This window comes from Panthera uncia (genome assembly GCF_023721935.1).
Source record: "Panthera uncia isolate 11264 chromosome B2 unlocalized genomic scaffold, Puncia_PCG_1.0 HiC_scaffold_24, whole genome shotgun sequence".
Lineage (NCBI taxonomy): Eukaryota > Metazoa > Chordata > Mammalia > Carnivora > Felidae > Panthera > Panthera uncia.
In genome coordinates, this window is record NW_026057580.1 from 113233315 (window position 1) to 113251050 (window position 17736).

Below are 17736 nucleotides of genomic sequence, written 5' to 3' on the forward strand. Positions count from 1 at the left end.
CCCCCTTATGACTTCCCTTCTTCTTTTTGTTACACTCCTTCTGCCCCTGTCTTGGTGGCTTCCTTGCATTCCAAGCCTTGGATCCATACCTGGCTCTCCTTCTGCCTGAGATCCCTCTGTGGATGCTCTCCTGAAATGTCACTTCATCAGAAAGGCCTTCTTAGTACCTTATACAAGAGAGCACCCTTTCTAACACTCTCTACTCCCTTTACTCTGGTAAATTTTTCTCCAGAGGACATATAACTACTAGTTATTTGTTTCTTTGTGTATTACCTGCTCCCCAAGTAGAATGAGATCCAACCAGGTAGGCATTTCTTCTGATTCTATTTCCTACTACATCCTTCCACCTAGAAGTATGCCTGGCACAAGGTGGAGATTCACTGACTTTTTGCTATGTAGTCAATTAACTGTAAATTAATGACAAATATTAGAGAATATTGTAATTTTTTCTCTAGGCCCAACAGCTTCATATTATCTGATTGTCAGGAGGTGATGAATGGCTCCTCATTAAGGAAAAAAAGATGTTACATGAGAACTTAGTTCATGCATGGGTACCTTGGAGCTCAGAAGTAGCTTACTCAATGTTCTTAATCAAATGTTTACAAATTAATGTATTCTATACATTCACAATATTTGAAGCAATATAATTTCTTATTTAGCGTATTGTTACTCAGGAAACAGAAGTGAGCAGTGGGGCCGGCTGAGGGTAACGGGGCTGAGAGGCTGTTCACTGAGCAAATTGAACATGAATGCCAGAGGACTTTGATCTCAGCTAAAGGACAGCATTCCAGTTGCTGAACTTTCAGCAAGTGGACCTTTTGAAAGCCATTCTCTTCTTCAAAAAGGTCTTCCTTGTGTGAAAAATGAACTTTTGCCTAGTCATCCTCTTGAATTATCAGACAAAAAAACTCCAGCTCAACCAAGATAAAATGAATTTTTCCACACTGAGAAAAATCCAGGGTCTGTTTGCTCCCCTCAAATTACAAGTGGGATTCAAGGCAGTGCATCAGGTTCAGCGTCTTCCATTTCCTCCAAGCTCAAACCTTTCACGGGGTATTTTGAGGGGTCATGATGAGACTCTTGGATTTGAGGATATTCCTAATGACCCGTCACAAAGTGAACTAATGGGAGAACCACCCTTGATGGTGGAATATAAACTGGGTTTGCTGTAATCTGTTGTGATGATGTTCATGAAAATAGAGGGGCTGCATCTTGTTTACAGTCCTCTTTTTACTATAATTTGATGTACACCACATTAAAAGTACTGACACATGAGAATTCTTGCCAAAATAGTGTCTGCGATCATTTGAAATTATTTGGGTCTTTGGTCTATTGCCATGTGACAATTGAAAGCACTAAAGGGAGATGGTTTTAAAACGCCCAATTTGGTGCCTGGGTGGCTCAGTCAGTTAAGCGGCCAACTTCGGCTCAGGTCATGATCTCACAGTTCGTGAGTTCGAGCCCCCCATTGGGCTCTGTGATGACAGCTTGGAGCCTGGGGCCTGCTTCGGATTCTGTCTCTCCCTCTCTCACTGCCCCTCCCCTGCTCATGTTCTGTCTCTCTCTGTCTCTCAAAATAAATAAACATTTTACAAAATTAAAAAAAAAAAAAAACTCCCAATTTATATGAAAACAGTATATGTCTCTAAAAGACTGTTGCTAATGAGTATTTTAAAACTGTGTACACGTCTACAATGCAACCTATTCTCTGGGTATTCTATAAATTTAGTTTTGAAACCATTATCAGCATTTGAGTCTGCAACCTTCATAGTCATGTCTTTCAGAATAAACTTCTGTAACTGATTTTAGGGGCAACACTTCAAATTAAGTACAAAGCAAAGTGTTTACATTTTACCTTGTTTCAATATAGCTCATTAATATTCACAAGAATAATATTGGCTATATTGGTGCTATTTTAGAATTATAGCTGTTCTTTGATTCTTTGAGGTTGAAAGTATACGTTCAAAGGTTTTGATTTTGGTGTTGTCTTTAAAGTGAAAATTTAAGGAAAGCAACCAGGATATGTTAATTAAAAAAAAAAAAAAGGATATTGCTACTCAAAGCATGGCTTCTGGAGCCACACTTTGAGCAGGAACCGGAGTGCAGAGAAATGCAGATTCTCAGCCTTGACGCCACACTGACTGGGCTGGCGCAGCCCTCACGGGACTCTGCTGAGTGCTATGTCTTGAGAACCACTCCTCTAAGGGACACTTGGATGATCCATTTGAGTTCCTTGAGTCCCACTTATAAACCACAATATAACATGTCCTAGATTCTAAGTACAGATCATATGATTGCTTTGGTTATTAATGTAGAACATGACATTGTCTCTCATATTAATCCATTATCTTTTGCCATCTTTAAATACCTAAAAAACACCTTCCAGGGTTTCCAGAAGTTCAGATTTGTTTCAGCTACTTGTGTGGCTACCGCCCAGCTAGTCACCCTTTAAAACCCTCCTGAGTTCAGCCAGCACCTAAATTCTTCCTTCTCTGATTTGAACACCCTAGAAACAAGAACAAAGTTGGTTTATTTCTCTTAAATTTCTTTCTTTGAGGCAGAGTTTTTCAAACACGTTGTAACAAGGGATTTTCTTTTCCCAAAATGAAACATGCTATAGATGGGTTATATGTGAAACTGATAAATAAGAGACTGTGCTTGGCTGCCATGGGTTGGCTTGGTTTGTCCACTGTCTTCCCCCGACCTGCCTCCTTCCTCCCACCTAGTTGAGGCCACTAGGCAGGACCCACAGTTGTAAAGTTGGAAAACCTCTGCTATCAGGCATAGTTTCTCCAAGTGTGGTCAGCCCAGGTTTCTGGGCCTTTCTCCCACCCACCTGAATTAGAATTAGTTCTAGAATAGCAGGGAATGAGCATCCACAGGTGACTCTTCTGCACACTGGAGTGAATCATTATTCTAGAAACTCTACACTGTCTTTTTTAGCAAAGAAAAATAATCATGTAAGTGCATGGTTTGCCCACAGTTGTTCCAAAGAATCCCAATCAAGAGACTAAATTCATATGAATACTGAAATTACCAAGGTATTTTAAAAAGTGTTGTCAAATAATTAAATAAAGCATTAATTCTAAAAGTTAAATATACAGAAATTATGATGTATGCCTTACTACATTGACAACTTTAAATAATTTAGTAAACATTTGTCATCAGTCTTCCAGGAGATGTTCGGGGAAACTATAATGAACTAGATGGACGTCCCGTCTTCAATGAGAAGGAGTATATGCTGAGAACCTGTATATAATTGAAAGCAGTAGAAGGTATAAGACTTCTGAAAAGGAGATGAATCTTCCCAGGTCTGAAGATGAAGGGATGAATTTTTGTAGTTCAATTTTAACACAGAGTTAAGTCTTAAAGTTGACCTGGGACAACCCATCTCTCCTTTCCCTATCCTTTCCAGATTCTACAAAACTAGCACGTGCCCCTCACGCACAGCATGCAGGGTTCCAGCAGAGCTCATTCCTGGTCTGGGGCCGGGGCAGGGGGAGGGGAGAATCCCATAAGGATGCCACCCCTGCCATTTACCTGGTGCATCCACAAGTGGTACATTGGCCAGTCCCCAGCCCTGCAAAATGCACACAGGTAACAGGCCACCAGTCAGTGGGCTAATGAGAACAAGAGGATCAGAGAGAAGTCAGATGTAACCGATGGAGGTTGATGTGGGAAGTCTAACTAAACAGTCTCGTCATGGAGCATACAATAATCGGAAGGCTCCAACTATGGTGGTGTTGGCGTTTTCAATATTGCATACATTAATAAAAGCTTATTTAATCTCTTATTTGGGTTGAAAGAATTACACATTTCAATTAAAAATATGAAGTGGATGTTAAACATTTTGTAGAATTTTCTGAGAGCCTACTGGTATCTAAATCCCTATGGTAAAAGAATATTTTCTTAGCTAAAAGGATTATGGTCTAGAAAGACATAAATTGAAGGTGACAATAATGCCAAGTTTATTCATCATTAAATAAAACTTAAGAAGACTAAAAGCAATTTTATAATAAGAAGAAACCATAAGATTTGCTTTAGTCTTTAGGTACATACCACTGATGAGATGGTATAGTCAGATACATTAAACTGATCGAAATGTGTGAATAAGTACAAAGGATAATTATTCTACTAATATTATTAATGTTCAGATGATAAATATAAAGGTTTGATCTTGCTCTAAAGAACACGATCTTTTTAATTTTTGAAAAAAATTATTTTTGAACATCATACTAAATAACCAGTTCATTTTTTTGCTAACATAATGAATCCAATTTGTTGACCCATAAATAAATATTTCAAAGGTATATAAATATATAGTTTAATTATATTTAATGTATATTTTAACTCTCAAATATATCCTGCTTGGGCAAAGTACATTATTTGGTTACCCTACTAAACAATAGATGTAAATGTTTTGGACCTTATGTTTTGAAATTTTGCATCAACTGTATCTTACTGAACATTATTTGCAATTTACAACCCATTATAAGAATACAGCATTAATTATTTATCCATCCTCCTATTTAAAGACAGCTATGTCATTTCTTTTTTTTTTTTAATTTTTAAATTTTTTTTTTTTTTTTTTTTTTGAGAAAGAGAGAGCATACACCTGTGGCTCATGCATGAGCAGGGGAGGGGCAGAGAGAGAGAGGGAAGAATCCCAAGCAGGCTCTGCACTCAGATAACGACCTGAGCCAGAACCAAGAGTCGGACGTTTCACCGACTGAGCCAACCGGATGCCCCAGCTATGTCATTTCTCTTTATTCACAAACTTCAGGGGTCCCATGATGGTCATCTACATGGGTGTCTCCTCACTACTCTGAGTTCTAGAAAATGCATATCTGGAAATCCATTAATGACTGTGAAGCTGTGCATTGCTCTCTATGATGGCTGAATCAATTAACATCCTTATCATCATGTACCAAAGCACTTTCTGCCCTAAATCCTAACCAATACTTGGTATCGTCAAACTTTTAAATATTGGCCCATCAGGTAGGCTGCAGCAATACAATATTGTTGGAATATTAATTTCTCTGATCATTAATGAGGTCTTGAATGTATTTCCATGTTAATTGATCACTGTTTTCTCCTAAATGTCATTTTATCTACTACTTCGGTTCCTCCTGTTTTTGTACCCATCAAACTAATCAATATTATTTTTTATATCAATGTTTATTTAGACTGATCCATATTTACCCTTGTATTTTCTGAGCATCGTATCTTATATCTCTTTTGGTCACCCTGGGTTCAAACCACCCCTCCTTGTTGTGAATAACATTCTTTCAGACTGAGTACAAATACTCTCAGTGTTTGTCTGAAAGCGTCTTTATTTGCTTCTCACTTTTAAGCAATAATTTTGTAAGGTATTTTAGGTTTAGAATTCTAAGTTAACAAGTATATCCTCCTCAGTCATTTGATATGACTCCACTGTCATTTTTCTTCCATTATTTCTGCCAGGATCGATTCAAATTATTACTGCATTGCAAGTAATCTATTTTCTTCATTTGATTTTAAGATCTCTTTTTCCTTGCTCTTTTACTATATTTACTTTAAATTTTTTTAAATGTTTATTTATTTTTGAGAGAGAGACAGAGACAGAGTGTGAGCAGGAGAGGGTCAGACAGAGAGACACAGAATCTGAAGCAGGCTCCAGGCTCTGAGCTGTCAGCACAGAGCCCAACGCAGGGCACGAACCTATGGATGTGAGATCATTACCTGAGCCAGTCAGATGCTTAACCGACTGAGCCACCAGGTGCCCCTAGTCTTTTACTTTCTTTGTAAAGTGAATTTATTTTTGTTTATCTTGATTAAGACCAACTGAGTGGAGGCTTTTTTTGTCTGTTTGTTTGTTTTTGCTTTGTTTTGTTTTATCATGCCTGGGACCGTGTACTCTTGAATCAGGATTCTCAGTCATTCTCTTATTAAACTGTCTCTCTTCCATTCTGTATTCTCCTATAATGAAATTTCTATCAGAAATATGTTTAGCCATCTCGTTCTAAACCCCTAGTCTCTGAAAAGCATTGTTTTACCTTTTAATCTATACCACATTATGGAAAATTCCCTCATATCTATCTTGCAGTTCACAAATTCTCTCTTTGGCATTGACTAACTTGCTGTTTTAACCCATCCACTGAGGATTTTTGTTTAATTCCAGTAGCTAAAATTATGTTTTATTTAATAGCTATATTTTTCTATCATGTTTGTTTTCTGATTTAGGTTTCTATTTTTTGTATGCTTTAATTAACATAACATGTATGTGTTTTGTGTTCTGTTTCAAATTGTTGTTTTATTTTCTCAAGTTTTAGGGGAAACCAATCATATATACCATACAGTATATGCTTACTTCCAGTCAAGACAGATTATTCCACTGTTTGACTTGTAATGTTTGATGATGTGTCTCCCTTTAACAGGGCGTGTTTCCCTCGGACATGGATGCCATATGCCCTTCTCCGGAATGCTTTTATGTGTGCTCTGCTTGAAACATCACGCACACCATAAATCTGAGTCTGATACTTATATTAACTTCCCATTCTGGATCACACAGGAACTGCAAAGGTTTAGATGTATCTCAGTTTCCTCCACATATATATATTTTTTCATTCTGCTAAGTGCTCAGTGTATGTAAAGGACAGCCTTCCTCCCCTGAACAACCTCCTGAAGGCCACCAGGGTATCAGCTCATGCACCTAAATTCTGGGTTTCTCCATTCCTCTATACAAAGATAACTGCTATGTCTACTTTTTCACTTGTCCTCGGAAATGTTTTCTTTTTATAATCTCATCTATGATTTTTTAAACTTTGTTAAATTTTACTTAGTGAAATTAGCAGGAGACATTTCATATTATTTTAGGCCTCCACCTTGCTAGTTCCTGAACTCTCTGACACTGTGAAATCCGCAACGGCCTCGAACTGCCTATGTCCTCACTCATTGTACGTGAGAGAGAAATGCACATATACCTTATAAAATCAGTTATCGTTTTGTGTTTCCTGTCACACATAGTCAAAAATAATCCCGATATACCTTTGACTATTTAGATTGGAAAACAGAGGACTAAGGGAGACACGTTAATATTGTCAAAATAACAAAGGAATTGCCATCCTTGCTAAATAAAAGCCCTTTTGAAATGGGTTGCTACGTAGACAGAAGGAACACCCTTTCACACAAAGGGTGTTATTGACCTTGTAATGGGTTGCCTTGGCACCTGCAAATGACTAGAATTGCCTCTATACTTCTCTTTCTGCTTTTTAAAATTTCTCTACATCATCAGAAACATAATAAACCAAAATGTATTTTAGGAAAATAAGAAATAGAAAAGGGAGGCAAACGTTGAGAAGGACCTTCATCACATATTCTGACCCAAGCACAATACATCACATTTCCACCCCACTCCTACTTTCTCAAAATAAATAAAAACAAAGTAAAATGCTATTATCATGGTCCTGACGTCTCCTCCATCCCTCATCTTCATTCTCAACCTGAAAACCCTGTTTTATTGCATTTATTAAATGTATTCATCTCAAATTTTATGGCCAAGTACCGTCCTCCCAGCGATGTCTCCCTCCAGTAATCTAGAACTTACCATGAACCAACTATGCACATGTTGAGGCCCTTCTCTGTGGAGACCTGCTACACAAAGTGCTCTACTAGCCACAGACTGAGTCTGTACAATTACCTGGCCTTCCAGCTGGCAGGGTCTCCTCACGGTCATTATTCAGGATCACAGCCAGACCCACCGAGTGCGCAGGGAGGACCGAGCTGCTGAGGTCCACACGGGTCAAGCTCTCGGGCTCTCTCCTCGAGCCCTCCAGGGCGTTTTGTGGGCCGTCGCCTCCTTCCCTTTCTGGGCCTTTTCTCCAGGGTCTCAGCACAACATGAACGATGCTCTGCTGGTCCAGGTCACAGCTCTATGTGGGAGCAAGGCAGAAACAGACCAGAACATGCAAGCTTTAAAATGCCAAGTAAGGTTCACCTTGTCCTCCGTCCCAGAGTACGCGAAAGACTCTAAAATCTGTTTAGGTCCAAGGCTGCACGAAATGACGGAACTTAAGAAAACAGCCATGTGTGACTGATCACGTTAGATACACTTCTCCTGTCATCAGAGCGACAGAACTCACGCGTGTGTGTGTTACACACACAACACTGTACTGGGGCCACAAACCGAAATGTGGGGATAAAGGGAACAGGGCGATAGAAAACTAGGGTAATATCCAAAGCGATATGAAATGTAGCAGGACAAAAAGGAACCGCACTGCATACAGCAGCACAGTGAAAAGCAGTATTCTTTTAAAACTGGCTTATTTCAGAAGTGATGTGTCCTCCCAACTATCAGATATAAATACTTGCATTTGTCTCCATTCACAAAAGCTCAGAGAGTTGGTTATTGTCAATTACAGGGCATCTTTCTCTACAATTTAAAATTACTGTGTTTATGGTAGACTCCACACGCACCCCCATGTCACCGGCAAACACATAAGCACGGCGATGGGGAAGCAGGGGAACGGCAGACCCAGGCCACCCCAGCAGTCATCCACTGTTCCTGCCAATTTCACAATTACCATCAGTGACCATTTGCAAAAATGTTCTGCGTCAATATATTGATGTGTATGAACAGGAGACTTGAAAATTTAGTAGAATTAAAGTTAGAAGTCAACTAATTTACTAGGACAAAAACTAGACTACCTGAGATCAAAGCCAGGTCTCAGAATACCTAATGGAGGGGGCACCTGGGTGGCTCAGTGGGTTAAGGGTCTGATTTTTTATTTCGGCTCAGGTCATGATCTCATGGTTCCTGAGTTTAAACCCTGCATCTGGCTCTGCATTGACAGTGCAGAGCCTGTTTGGGATTCTCTGTCTCCCTCTCTGTATGTCCCTACCCTGTGCACTCGCTCTCTCTCTCTCTCTCAAAATAAATAAATAAACTTAAAAAAAAATAGAATAGCTACTGGATAGAAAGTCACTCATCTGTCTGCAGAGAAGACCCCCAAATTTCACTATCTACAAACTACCCACTGTCACTCTCTCATCATAGCAATCGATGTTCAAAGGACACCCATGCAAATACAGTGATACTAATAACAATCAGAACTGGCCCCCTGCCCCCTCCAGTGTTCCACCATTGCACCAGCAAACGTTTAAGAGTGACACCCACCATGTGTCAGCATTTCCTGCAGCCACACAGTTGTGGACTCAGAAGGTCACCAGGTGACCACCCCGGGTCCTGAATCCCATTCCTACCTCTTCCCCATCCTGGGTTCTGAACCACTGCCATGGGGACACACTCACTCTCCCTGCCATCTGTCCTCACAGCAATGTGTGTCAGGACTGCTCCTACTCAGCAGTGGTCACTGGGTCATCAATCTCTGCCCCCTTGGCCTGCCCCCACGTAACTACTCCATTTCTGTCAAAGCACCGCCCTCCCCCGTGGTATCTAGCGTCAAGCCCTCCCTGCCCCCCTTCAGCTCTGATTATCCTCCTGTGTCTTCTAATGGCTTCGGTAGAATCACCACCTTGAGCTCCTCCACCCTTCCCTTACATCCAGCAAGGACTTAGAAATACCCTTCACATCTTCCGCTCCCTTACTTCCTAATTGTCATCTCCCCATTTTAGCCCTTCATCATCATAGGAGCTCTGCAATTGCTCCCTGACCTCCCATCTCTCCCTGTAATCCATTATGTGCAAGTTTCTGGGGTATGCTACATAATCTTTTAAGATGTCTCACCAGCAACTGTTAAAAAGAATCTGACAGCTCATTACCATCTTCAGGTGCGTTTAGACTTTTCTCCTCTCTAGACCACCTGCCTTATGATTTTATCTCCTTTCCCTCTCCTTCACTGTATACATGATAGATTAGGTTTCTCATCAGAGCTATTCACTCTGATCTCTCCTCCTGTCCTTGATTTGGGCTCAGTAGCATGATTGGCTTTGCCCAACATGACTGAACCAGGGCCTTGAAATGTATCTGCACCACTGCTGGGGCCAGCAATAGAGCACCCTTGGGTAGTTTCCACCCAAGTGCAGCAGTACCCACAGCTTGGGCACAGCCTTCCAGCTGGATGCAGGCTGGCCCTGCAGGCCCCCAGCTGACCTGAAGGAGATGTTTATCAATGCACGGCACTGAGATTTTGTGGTTGTTCATCAGGCAGTAATAGCTGACAGTATCTATTTTCCATTCTAATTGGACTAACAGACATTCTATCACTATTCATCATGGCCGCCGTGTTCAGCTAGAACTCTAGGAACTGTACATGGCCTTTAGCCTGGGTTATTTCAAATAAACCAACATCAAGAGCTGGAGTACACTTGAGTGGGCATGTGGGGCAGGAGCTTTGCCACAAGGAGAAACAGCGGAGAATCAGTATGCCAACATCCTCTGAGGCTTTTATCTCTAGTGTGTTCTTTTCAAGGAGGCTCAAGAATTCAGTCGGATAGAATTCCTCTAAGTTCAGGACTTATGTGATCCTCTCAGATAAAAGTAATGCCTTTCTTCCTCATCTCAATGCCAGAAATTTGCCTGCCATGCTCTTCTTATAGCAGTGGTCACAGCTTGGGCAGTATTTGTGTGTGTGTGTGTGTGTGTGTGTGTGTGTGTGTGTATGTGCGCATGCGCGCGCTTGTGTCTGTGATCTTCAGACTAAATTTAGAAATTCTTGAGAACAGCAACTGGGTCATGTTTATAGTTTTACTTACCAGAATGCTTCACACAGCACTTTGAACCTAGCAGATTTAGAAAGTATGTCTGTGAATGGAAAAGGTGAGGGACGGGCTAGGAAACAAGAATGAAAGAACAAATATAAATAGTCATAAGCTCAATACCTAAAGTGCTCCCTGGGGAACCAGAAGGCTATGGAAGAAAGAACGTGTAATTTAAAGCCAAATAGATGCAATTTATTAGCTGTATAATTTTTGGCAAATTGCTTTTCCTCCCTAAGCACTAGTTTCTACATCTGTTGTTGGCAATAATATCACCAACTTTGAAGACTACTCTGAAGATTTGAGGAAACAGAAGGAGAACAGACCCAATGCACAGCAATGAGTCAATACAGAGTTGTTAGTATCGTATCACCATTTAGGAATTTTGAAAACTAAACAGGATTTGTCCCTTATCTTGTACATCCATAAAGCCTCCAAATCCTATTAGGCTGTGCCACTCACACAGTCCAACTTGGAAAATGGGCACAGAAGATAGAATAAGCAGATGCTATAGATGTGACCATCGCTCTGGCAGCATTCCAGCTTCCTGTGAACTGTGTGTGTGTGTGTGTGTGTGCACATATATGTATATATATCACTATGTATATGCATATATATGTATATGTATATATATGCATATATATATACATCTCACTATATGCTCAGATGCCATAAAACATATGAAGAACCTCAGTAAATTCTCAGAGTCTGCTAAAATTTGACAAATACGGAAGAAATCCAAATACTGAGATTTTCCTTTCAAATCCAGATTTTTCAAATGCTCAGGGTAGAGCTGGAAAGGGGATAGGAAGACCCCGAACAGATTTCAGTAGTTACAGTGATATGTATAGAACGTATTTCCCTCAGTCTCCATCCTTGGTTCTGAAACCAATAATTGCTTAATTCTTTGACTTGTTATAAAAAGCAGTGTGGATCTCAGAAAGCAGTCCCTTTGCCAGATGGTGTAACTGCACCATCACGCTGGTTCAGTTCAAAACCTCATTAATAACACACTCGAGGGATAAAGTTTAGTGATCTAGCCACTCTAAAGCCCAAAATAACATCTAGTTCTCGCAGTATACAAAAAATTCCTCAGCTTTAGGAGGTCGAGATTTTCAGTGGGAAGACAGCAGAGTTCTCCAGCATGGCTTTAAATTTCTTCAGGACAAAAACAATGTCTACCTCATCTCTGTTTTCTCAATAAATAGAATATCGCCTCACAAACAGGAAACACATTTCATTTGTGTTTTGTTATAACTTATTAATTCAACAAGAAAGGCGACATAGGTTGTTTAGTGTTGATGAACAAAGTAGTTAATTTGTTCAGCTGGGCTTGCTATTATGCTGTCAAGTGGAGATGTGGTCCCACCGGGGACTGAGACATCTATATCTTGGACATTCTCTACATGACCTCTGATTTGGAGATACCCCAGTATTAATAAAACATCTGTGGGAATTGTTTGGCAACCAATGACCAACTCTCGCCCAGTTGGCCGTTATTCAACAATATCCAAGGAGTTGGTGTATTTTTCCTTTTCCAAAAAGGAGTCGCTTTGCTGACATGCAGTTAGGATTCAAATATTTGGAAGTCTGGTGATCCCCTTAGAACACTGGAAGTAAGCAAAACTTGAAAAACCCGCTAATGATTTTCAAAATAGTCTTAACCTTTGAGACCATGTAAAGACAAGTATATTCGAACCAGAAAATTCCTGGGGAATGAAACGTTATTGGAATGTTTCCCAAACACTCAGAGAAGGGTTAGACAGACAATCTCTAAAATAAATAATTATGCGCTTCAAAAAGTCAAAAATGTCACACTATTAACAAAGTGCTTTCATCTGCTATAGCAATAACGATTATATTAATTAAAGTAAAATAAGTAAGTGCACGATATCTTTGAGGTCTAAATGGCCTCCAGACTGCATTGCAAGGTTTTTGATGCAGTAAGTTGTTTAGTGTTCCCAGAGTCCTCGGAGGGAGGTGCTGTTACCATCCCCAAGTATGTTTTGGGAAATCCAGATGTATGGCCGCACAAATAAAGCTCTTTATTTTACTGGCTGTTCGATTCGATCATACCTGACAGAAGATGAAAGGGAGCCTTCACAACAGGTTCAATGTCACCCAGCTCCTAAGTGTGAAGCCAAGGTAGAAACCCGGGCTGAGGATTCCCCCTTATCCTTCTCTGGCTCCCCTAAACTCCAGTGTGGCTGCTGAGAAGCGGGTGGTGTATGGGGCAGACAGAGCAGGACGAGAGCACAGGGGCCACCGTGAAGAAAGGGTTTGGAAGCTGTATGGACAAGCCTCAGATACAAAGGAATGATTGGGAGGAAAGCCAGACACCCAGAAGCCTTAGAAGACAGCCCCACTGGAACTGAGTCAAAGGAGGAAGCAAAAGAGAGTATGGGCGGATCTGATTAAAAACAAACAAGATTAACAAGGTAATGATGAAAGGACCAGTGCCAGTTACACAGGAGTCCGTCAAAGCGGGTAAAGAACTGGAGTGAAGGTCACCTGGCAACAGTTAGTCTATGCCCCAGAAGGCCAGTAGCAGCAGGCAACTCGGCGCTCCTTGGGGTCCCAAGCCCCCGAGAAGACAGCACTGACCACTCTGTATTGCACCTACTTTCCTATGTGTTTCTCTCCGTCACCAAGCAGTGCCGGCCTCAAGAAAAGACACTGCATCTCTCTAATGCTGAGCTGGCTACTACAGAGACCAGCCCCACCTGGGTTTGTTGAATGACTCGGTGACCTTGTGAAGCACGCGTCAAGTGTGGCAGCCACTTCGGAGGTGAGGAAACTTACGCATGGCTTGAGTGACTCACCCAAATTAGACACATAATTGGGAAATGAAGGAGCCAGCTCTGTAGGCCATGTTTTCTGGCTGTAAACCCAGTGCTTTTGCAAATAGTCTGCTTGAACTATTCAAATATTCTGCTTCTCCACCTCTCTGAAGTCAGGAAATGGGCAGGCATGTTGGACACAACGTCCTGCAGGTTTATTTGTACGGGCATACTGACCAATCCACACTCGTGGGCATACTGACCAATCCCCACTCGTGGGCATACTGACCAATCCCCACTAGTCGGCATACTGACCAATCCACACTCGTGGGCATACTGACCAATCCCCACTCGTGGGCATACTGACCAATCCACGCTCGTGGGCATACTGACCAATCCACGCTCGTGGGCATACTGACCAATCCACGCTCATGGGCACACTGACCAATCCACACTGGTCGGCATACTGACCAATCCACGCTCATGGGCATACTGACCAATCCACGCTCGTGGGCATACTGACCAATCCACACTCATGGGCATACTGACCAATCCACACTCATGGGCATACTGACCAATCCACGCTCATGGGCACACTGACCAATCCACACTGGTCGGCATACTAACCACTCCACACTCATGGGCATACTGACCAATCCACACTAGTCGGCATACTGACCAATCCACACTGGTGAGCACACTGACCAATCCACACTCATGGGCATACTGACCAATCCACGCTCATGGGCATACTGACCAATCCACACTGGTCGGCATACTGACCAATCCACACCGGTCGGCATACTGACCAATCCACACTCATGGGCATACTCTACCAATTAGTCATGTTAGCTTCTCTCTAGTCTTCTAAGCTCTATTTTCATCCTACAAAAATGCCTAAATGATTTCAACAGGAAGGCTGTCCTATTGTGTACCAACTTTACATTTTAAAGGCTGAAAAATCTCTGATTTTCATCTGCATTTTTAACCACACACATTTTTTTTCCTTCAGAAAAGCAATAATATGGTCAGCCAAGAATTATCAGATAAAAGATTTCCTAATTTAATAGTCAATGTTGTTATCATATTTTCATTTTAAAAATTGTTTTGACACGAAAAAGGTCCTTCTTAGATGATCTGACATAAATTATCTCAATAAAAAAGAAACACTTTTTTAAACAATTCAGATTTCCCTTTCTTTTGCCGTTAAAAATTCAGAATGCTTTTTAGTTGCGTCTTCTGATAATAACTTTTCACAAACATGTTTCTGTACAAGTTTTTAATAAAAGTATTTTCTGTGTCAGAGAAAGACAAAACGGCAATTATTTAGGAAGTTAAAGATATTTTTAGATGTAATGGTTGAGAAATATTTTGTCAACCATGGTCACAGCTAACAAGGCAACAACATGGATGAAGCAGTGCGAGCCCAGAGATGTTCAGAGGAGAGTCAGAATAACCAGAAAGGAATCGTTCCCACAGGTTTGCTTCTCTTGAACTCCAGTTCCCTCAGTCCCCTTCAGTGAACACTAAATGCCAATTTATATTAATTGGACGAGAATAAAAACTGTTCCTTCAACCTGAGCTTTCATTTTTTTAGAGAGATTTGTAGAAGATGGATATTTTGTGATTTATGCTTTGAATTTATCTCACATTTCTTATGACTGGTTTTCATCAGAATCAAAGATATTATGCCACATAGAGATAATGAAAGGCCCCTTCTCTTGTTGCTGAAGGCTGAGGAACACAATTGAGGTGAAAGGTCAATTAGCCCCATGCTAATTAGCCAGTGAGGGTCGGAGCCATGCTCCCCACGTCCCTCCCACCCAGGGCCCGGGACCATTTTGCTGCTCATTAGGATCCAACAGGAGAGGAAGGGGACAAATGGGAATTGATGGCCTTCGCTACCAGGGAGCTGTGTGGTAAATGATTTACTGCAGGTGGATGTGAGTCCTGTATGCACAGGTGAGGCCTGGGGTTCCCTGGGTCCATGCATGCCCTTCCCTAGATACACAGGTCACCTGGTCCTACACCCATTAAACCAAATTAAATTACGTTTTATATTGTAAGCTTTACAAAAAGCATTTCCAAGTGTCGTTTCTTTAAATGTTCTATTACTAGTTATGATAAATATTATAAACAGTCAAAATACATATACATGGAGTTTTCCAACAGAGTTACATTAGTTTTTACAACTCATGCATATGCTTTATCGCATTCATGGAGAGGGTGGGGCACAGAGTTAACACACTCTCCTCAGGCATGTATGGCGATCAGATGAATCCTGAACAATAGTCCATTTTGTTTCATATCTCCTTCCTATAGAAATGTTTTCCTAGTTGATACAACCCTAGGAAAAAGTACAAAGCATGCAAACTGTCCTGAACCCATTTCCTATGATACCTCTCTCTCACTGCGTTTTCTCTCTTCCCAAAATTCAGTGGAAAACTTATTGCTGCCAAAGAGATTTTGTTTACAATGTGGAGAGAAGATATTTTGCAGCAATGAGGCCACTTCAAGAAAAACAAAATAACCTGATAAGGACAAAAACATCTTTAAATCCTTTTTTGGCATTTATCCATTGCCAGGCCCTAAAAAAATGTTGGCCATTTTATTCTGCAATTTGTTTCTGGTTTCCCTCTCTTCATCCCTCACATATTTCTACTTTCTAAAAGAATCTGATGGTCTTTGGATGTTCTCCCCTCATCTCCCCTGTCTTCCTCTCTGCCCCACCCCCTCCCCACTTTACTCATCTGCCCTATGCTGCCTTTCTTTCTTTCTTTCTTTCTTTCTTTCTTTCTTTCTTTCTCTCTTTTTCATCACTTTTATTGTTAAGATATTTTTTGTCTTGGGGCACCTGGGTGGCTCAGTCAGTTGAGTGTCCCACGTCAGCTCAGATCATGATCTCACAGTTCATGAGTTTGAGCCCCACATAGGGCTCTCTGCTGTCAGCACAAAGCCTGACTCTGCCCCTCATCAGTTTGTGCTCTCTCTCTCTCAAAAATTAAAAATATCTCAAAAAAAAAAAAAAAAGAGAGAGATAGCTTTTGTCTAACTTACTCTTACATAGAGAAGAGTATGGAAATTTTTACTTTGGGGGGCACAATCCAGCAAAATTTATTCCAAAAGCCTAGCTATAGAGATTGTTTAGGGCTGTTCAGACCGTTTCTGCTAACTTCTATGCTTGTAAACATGATTCATTTCAGAACTGTAAGTGTTTCCCAGACTCTGTGAAATATCAGGACTTCTTAAAGGAAATACATAAAAATTTCAGATAAAGAATATTGAGAATAGTGGTGGGGAAAAGCTGTAGGAATGTTTTATTTGCACTAAACTACTTTCTACCTCTAGGCCCTAGATGCTCAGTATATCTCACCTGTGTTGTGTTTCTAATCCATGATTTCTTTTGTGTGAACACGAGGGCCAGACTCATTCAGAACCAAAAAGAAATAGGTGTGCCTTTTGCGTGGCCTACAGCCCAATGTCAGTTACTAGGAATGCACCAACTAAGCACAGAAAAATAAATTGATTGGCTCAAGGTTGCAGTAAGGTAGTAGCCAATCTGGAACAGAATAAGTTTTCTTTTGTTTTGTTTTGTGTTCCAGTGTAACTAACATACAGCATTATTTAGTTTCAGATGTACAATGTAGTGATTCAATTACTTTATGCATTAGTCAGTGCTCATCATGAGAATAAGTTTATTTTATTCATGTCTTTAAAAGAATCTATTAGATGACACAGAAAATGCTTATTTCGAATCTGTAGAAACCCAGAGTGATAATTTGAACCTTTGATTATTTGAAAATAGATCTCTCTCCCTCCAAAAACAAACTAACAAACAAAAATGAAAACAAATCCCTCTTAGGAGAAAGCCATGAAAGAAAAAGCCATGAAGTCACACACCTAACACCGAGCTTTAAGAGAAGAAATGCGTGTTTGGGGCACCTGGGGGGGGTGCTCAGTCATTGAGCATCCAACTCGTGATTTAGGCTGAGGTCATGATCTCCTGGTTCATGAGATTAAGCCACATGTTGGCCTTTGCTAACAGTGTGGAGCCTGCTTGGGATTCTCTCTCTCTCTCTCTCTCTCTCTCTCTCTCTCTCTCTCTTTCTCTCTCTCCCTCTCTCTCAAAAATAAATAAATAAACACTTAAAAAGGGGGGAAGGGGGAAAAAAGAAAAGAAATGTGTGTCGACTCTAGAAGGAAGAAAAATAATCAGGGACCATATATCCTTAAATATTACACCTACCTACCACCCTACCTC

At 40.8% G+C, this 17736-nt stretch overlaps 1 protein-coding gene and 1 pseudogene across 1 annotated transcript in view; one reads left to right on the forward strand and one right to left on the reverse strand.

Moving 5' to 3' along the window:
- Positions 1-17736, reverse strand: part of PRKN (parkin RBR E3 ubiquitin protein ligase) — a 1335825-nt gene that overhangs the window by 899632 nt on the left and 418457 nt on the right. Inside the window, exon 3 of the mRNA XM_049653164.1 lies at positions 7679-7910. Within this exon, the coding sequence (XP_049509121.1) occupies positions 7679-7910 (232 nt within the window). The remainder of the gene's footprint in view (positions 1-7678; positions 7911-17736) is intronic.
- Positions 666-1536, forward strand: LOC125938086 (proteasome maturation protein-like; annotated as a pseudogene).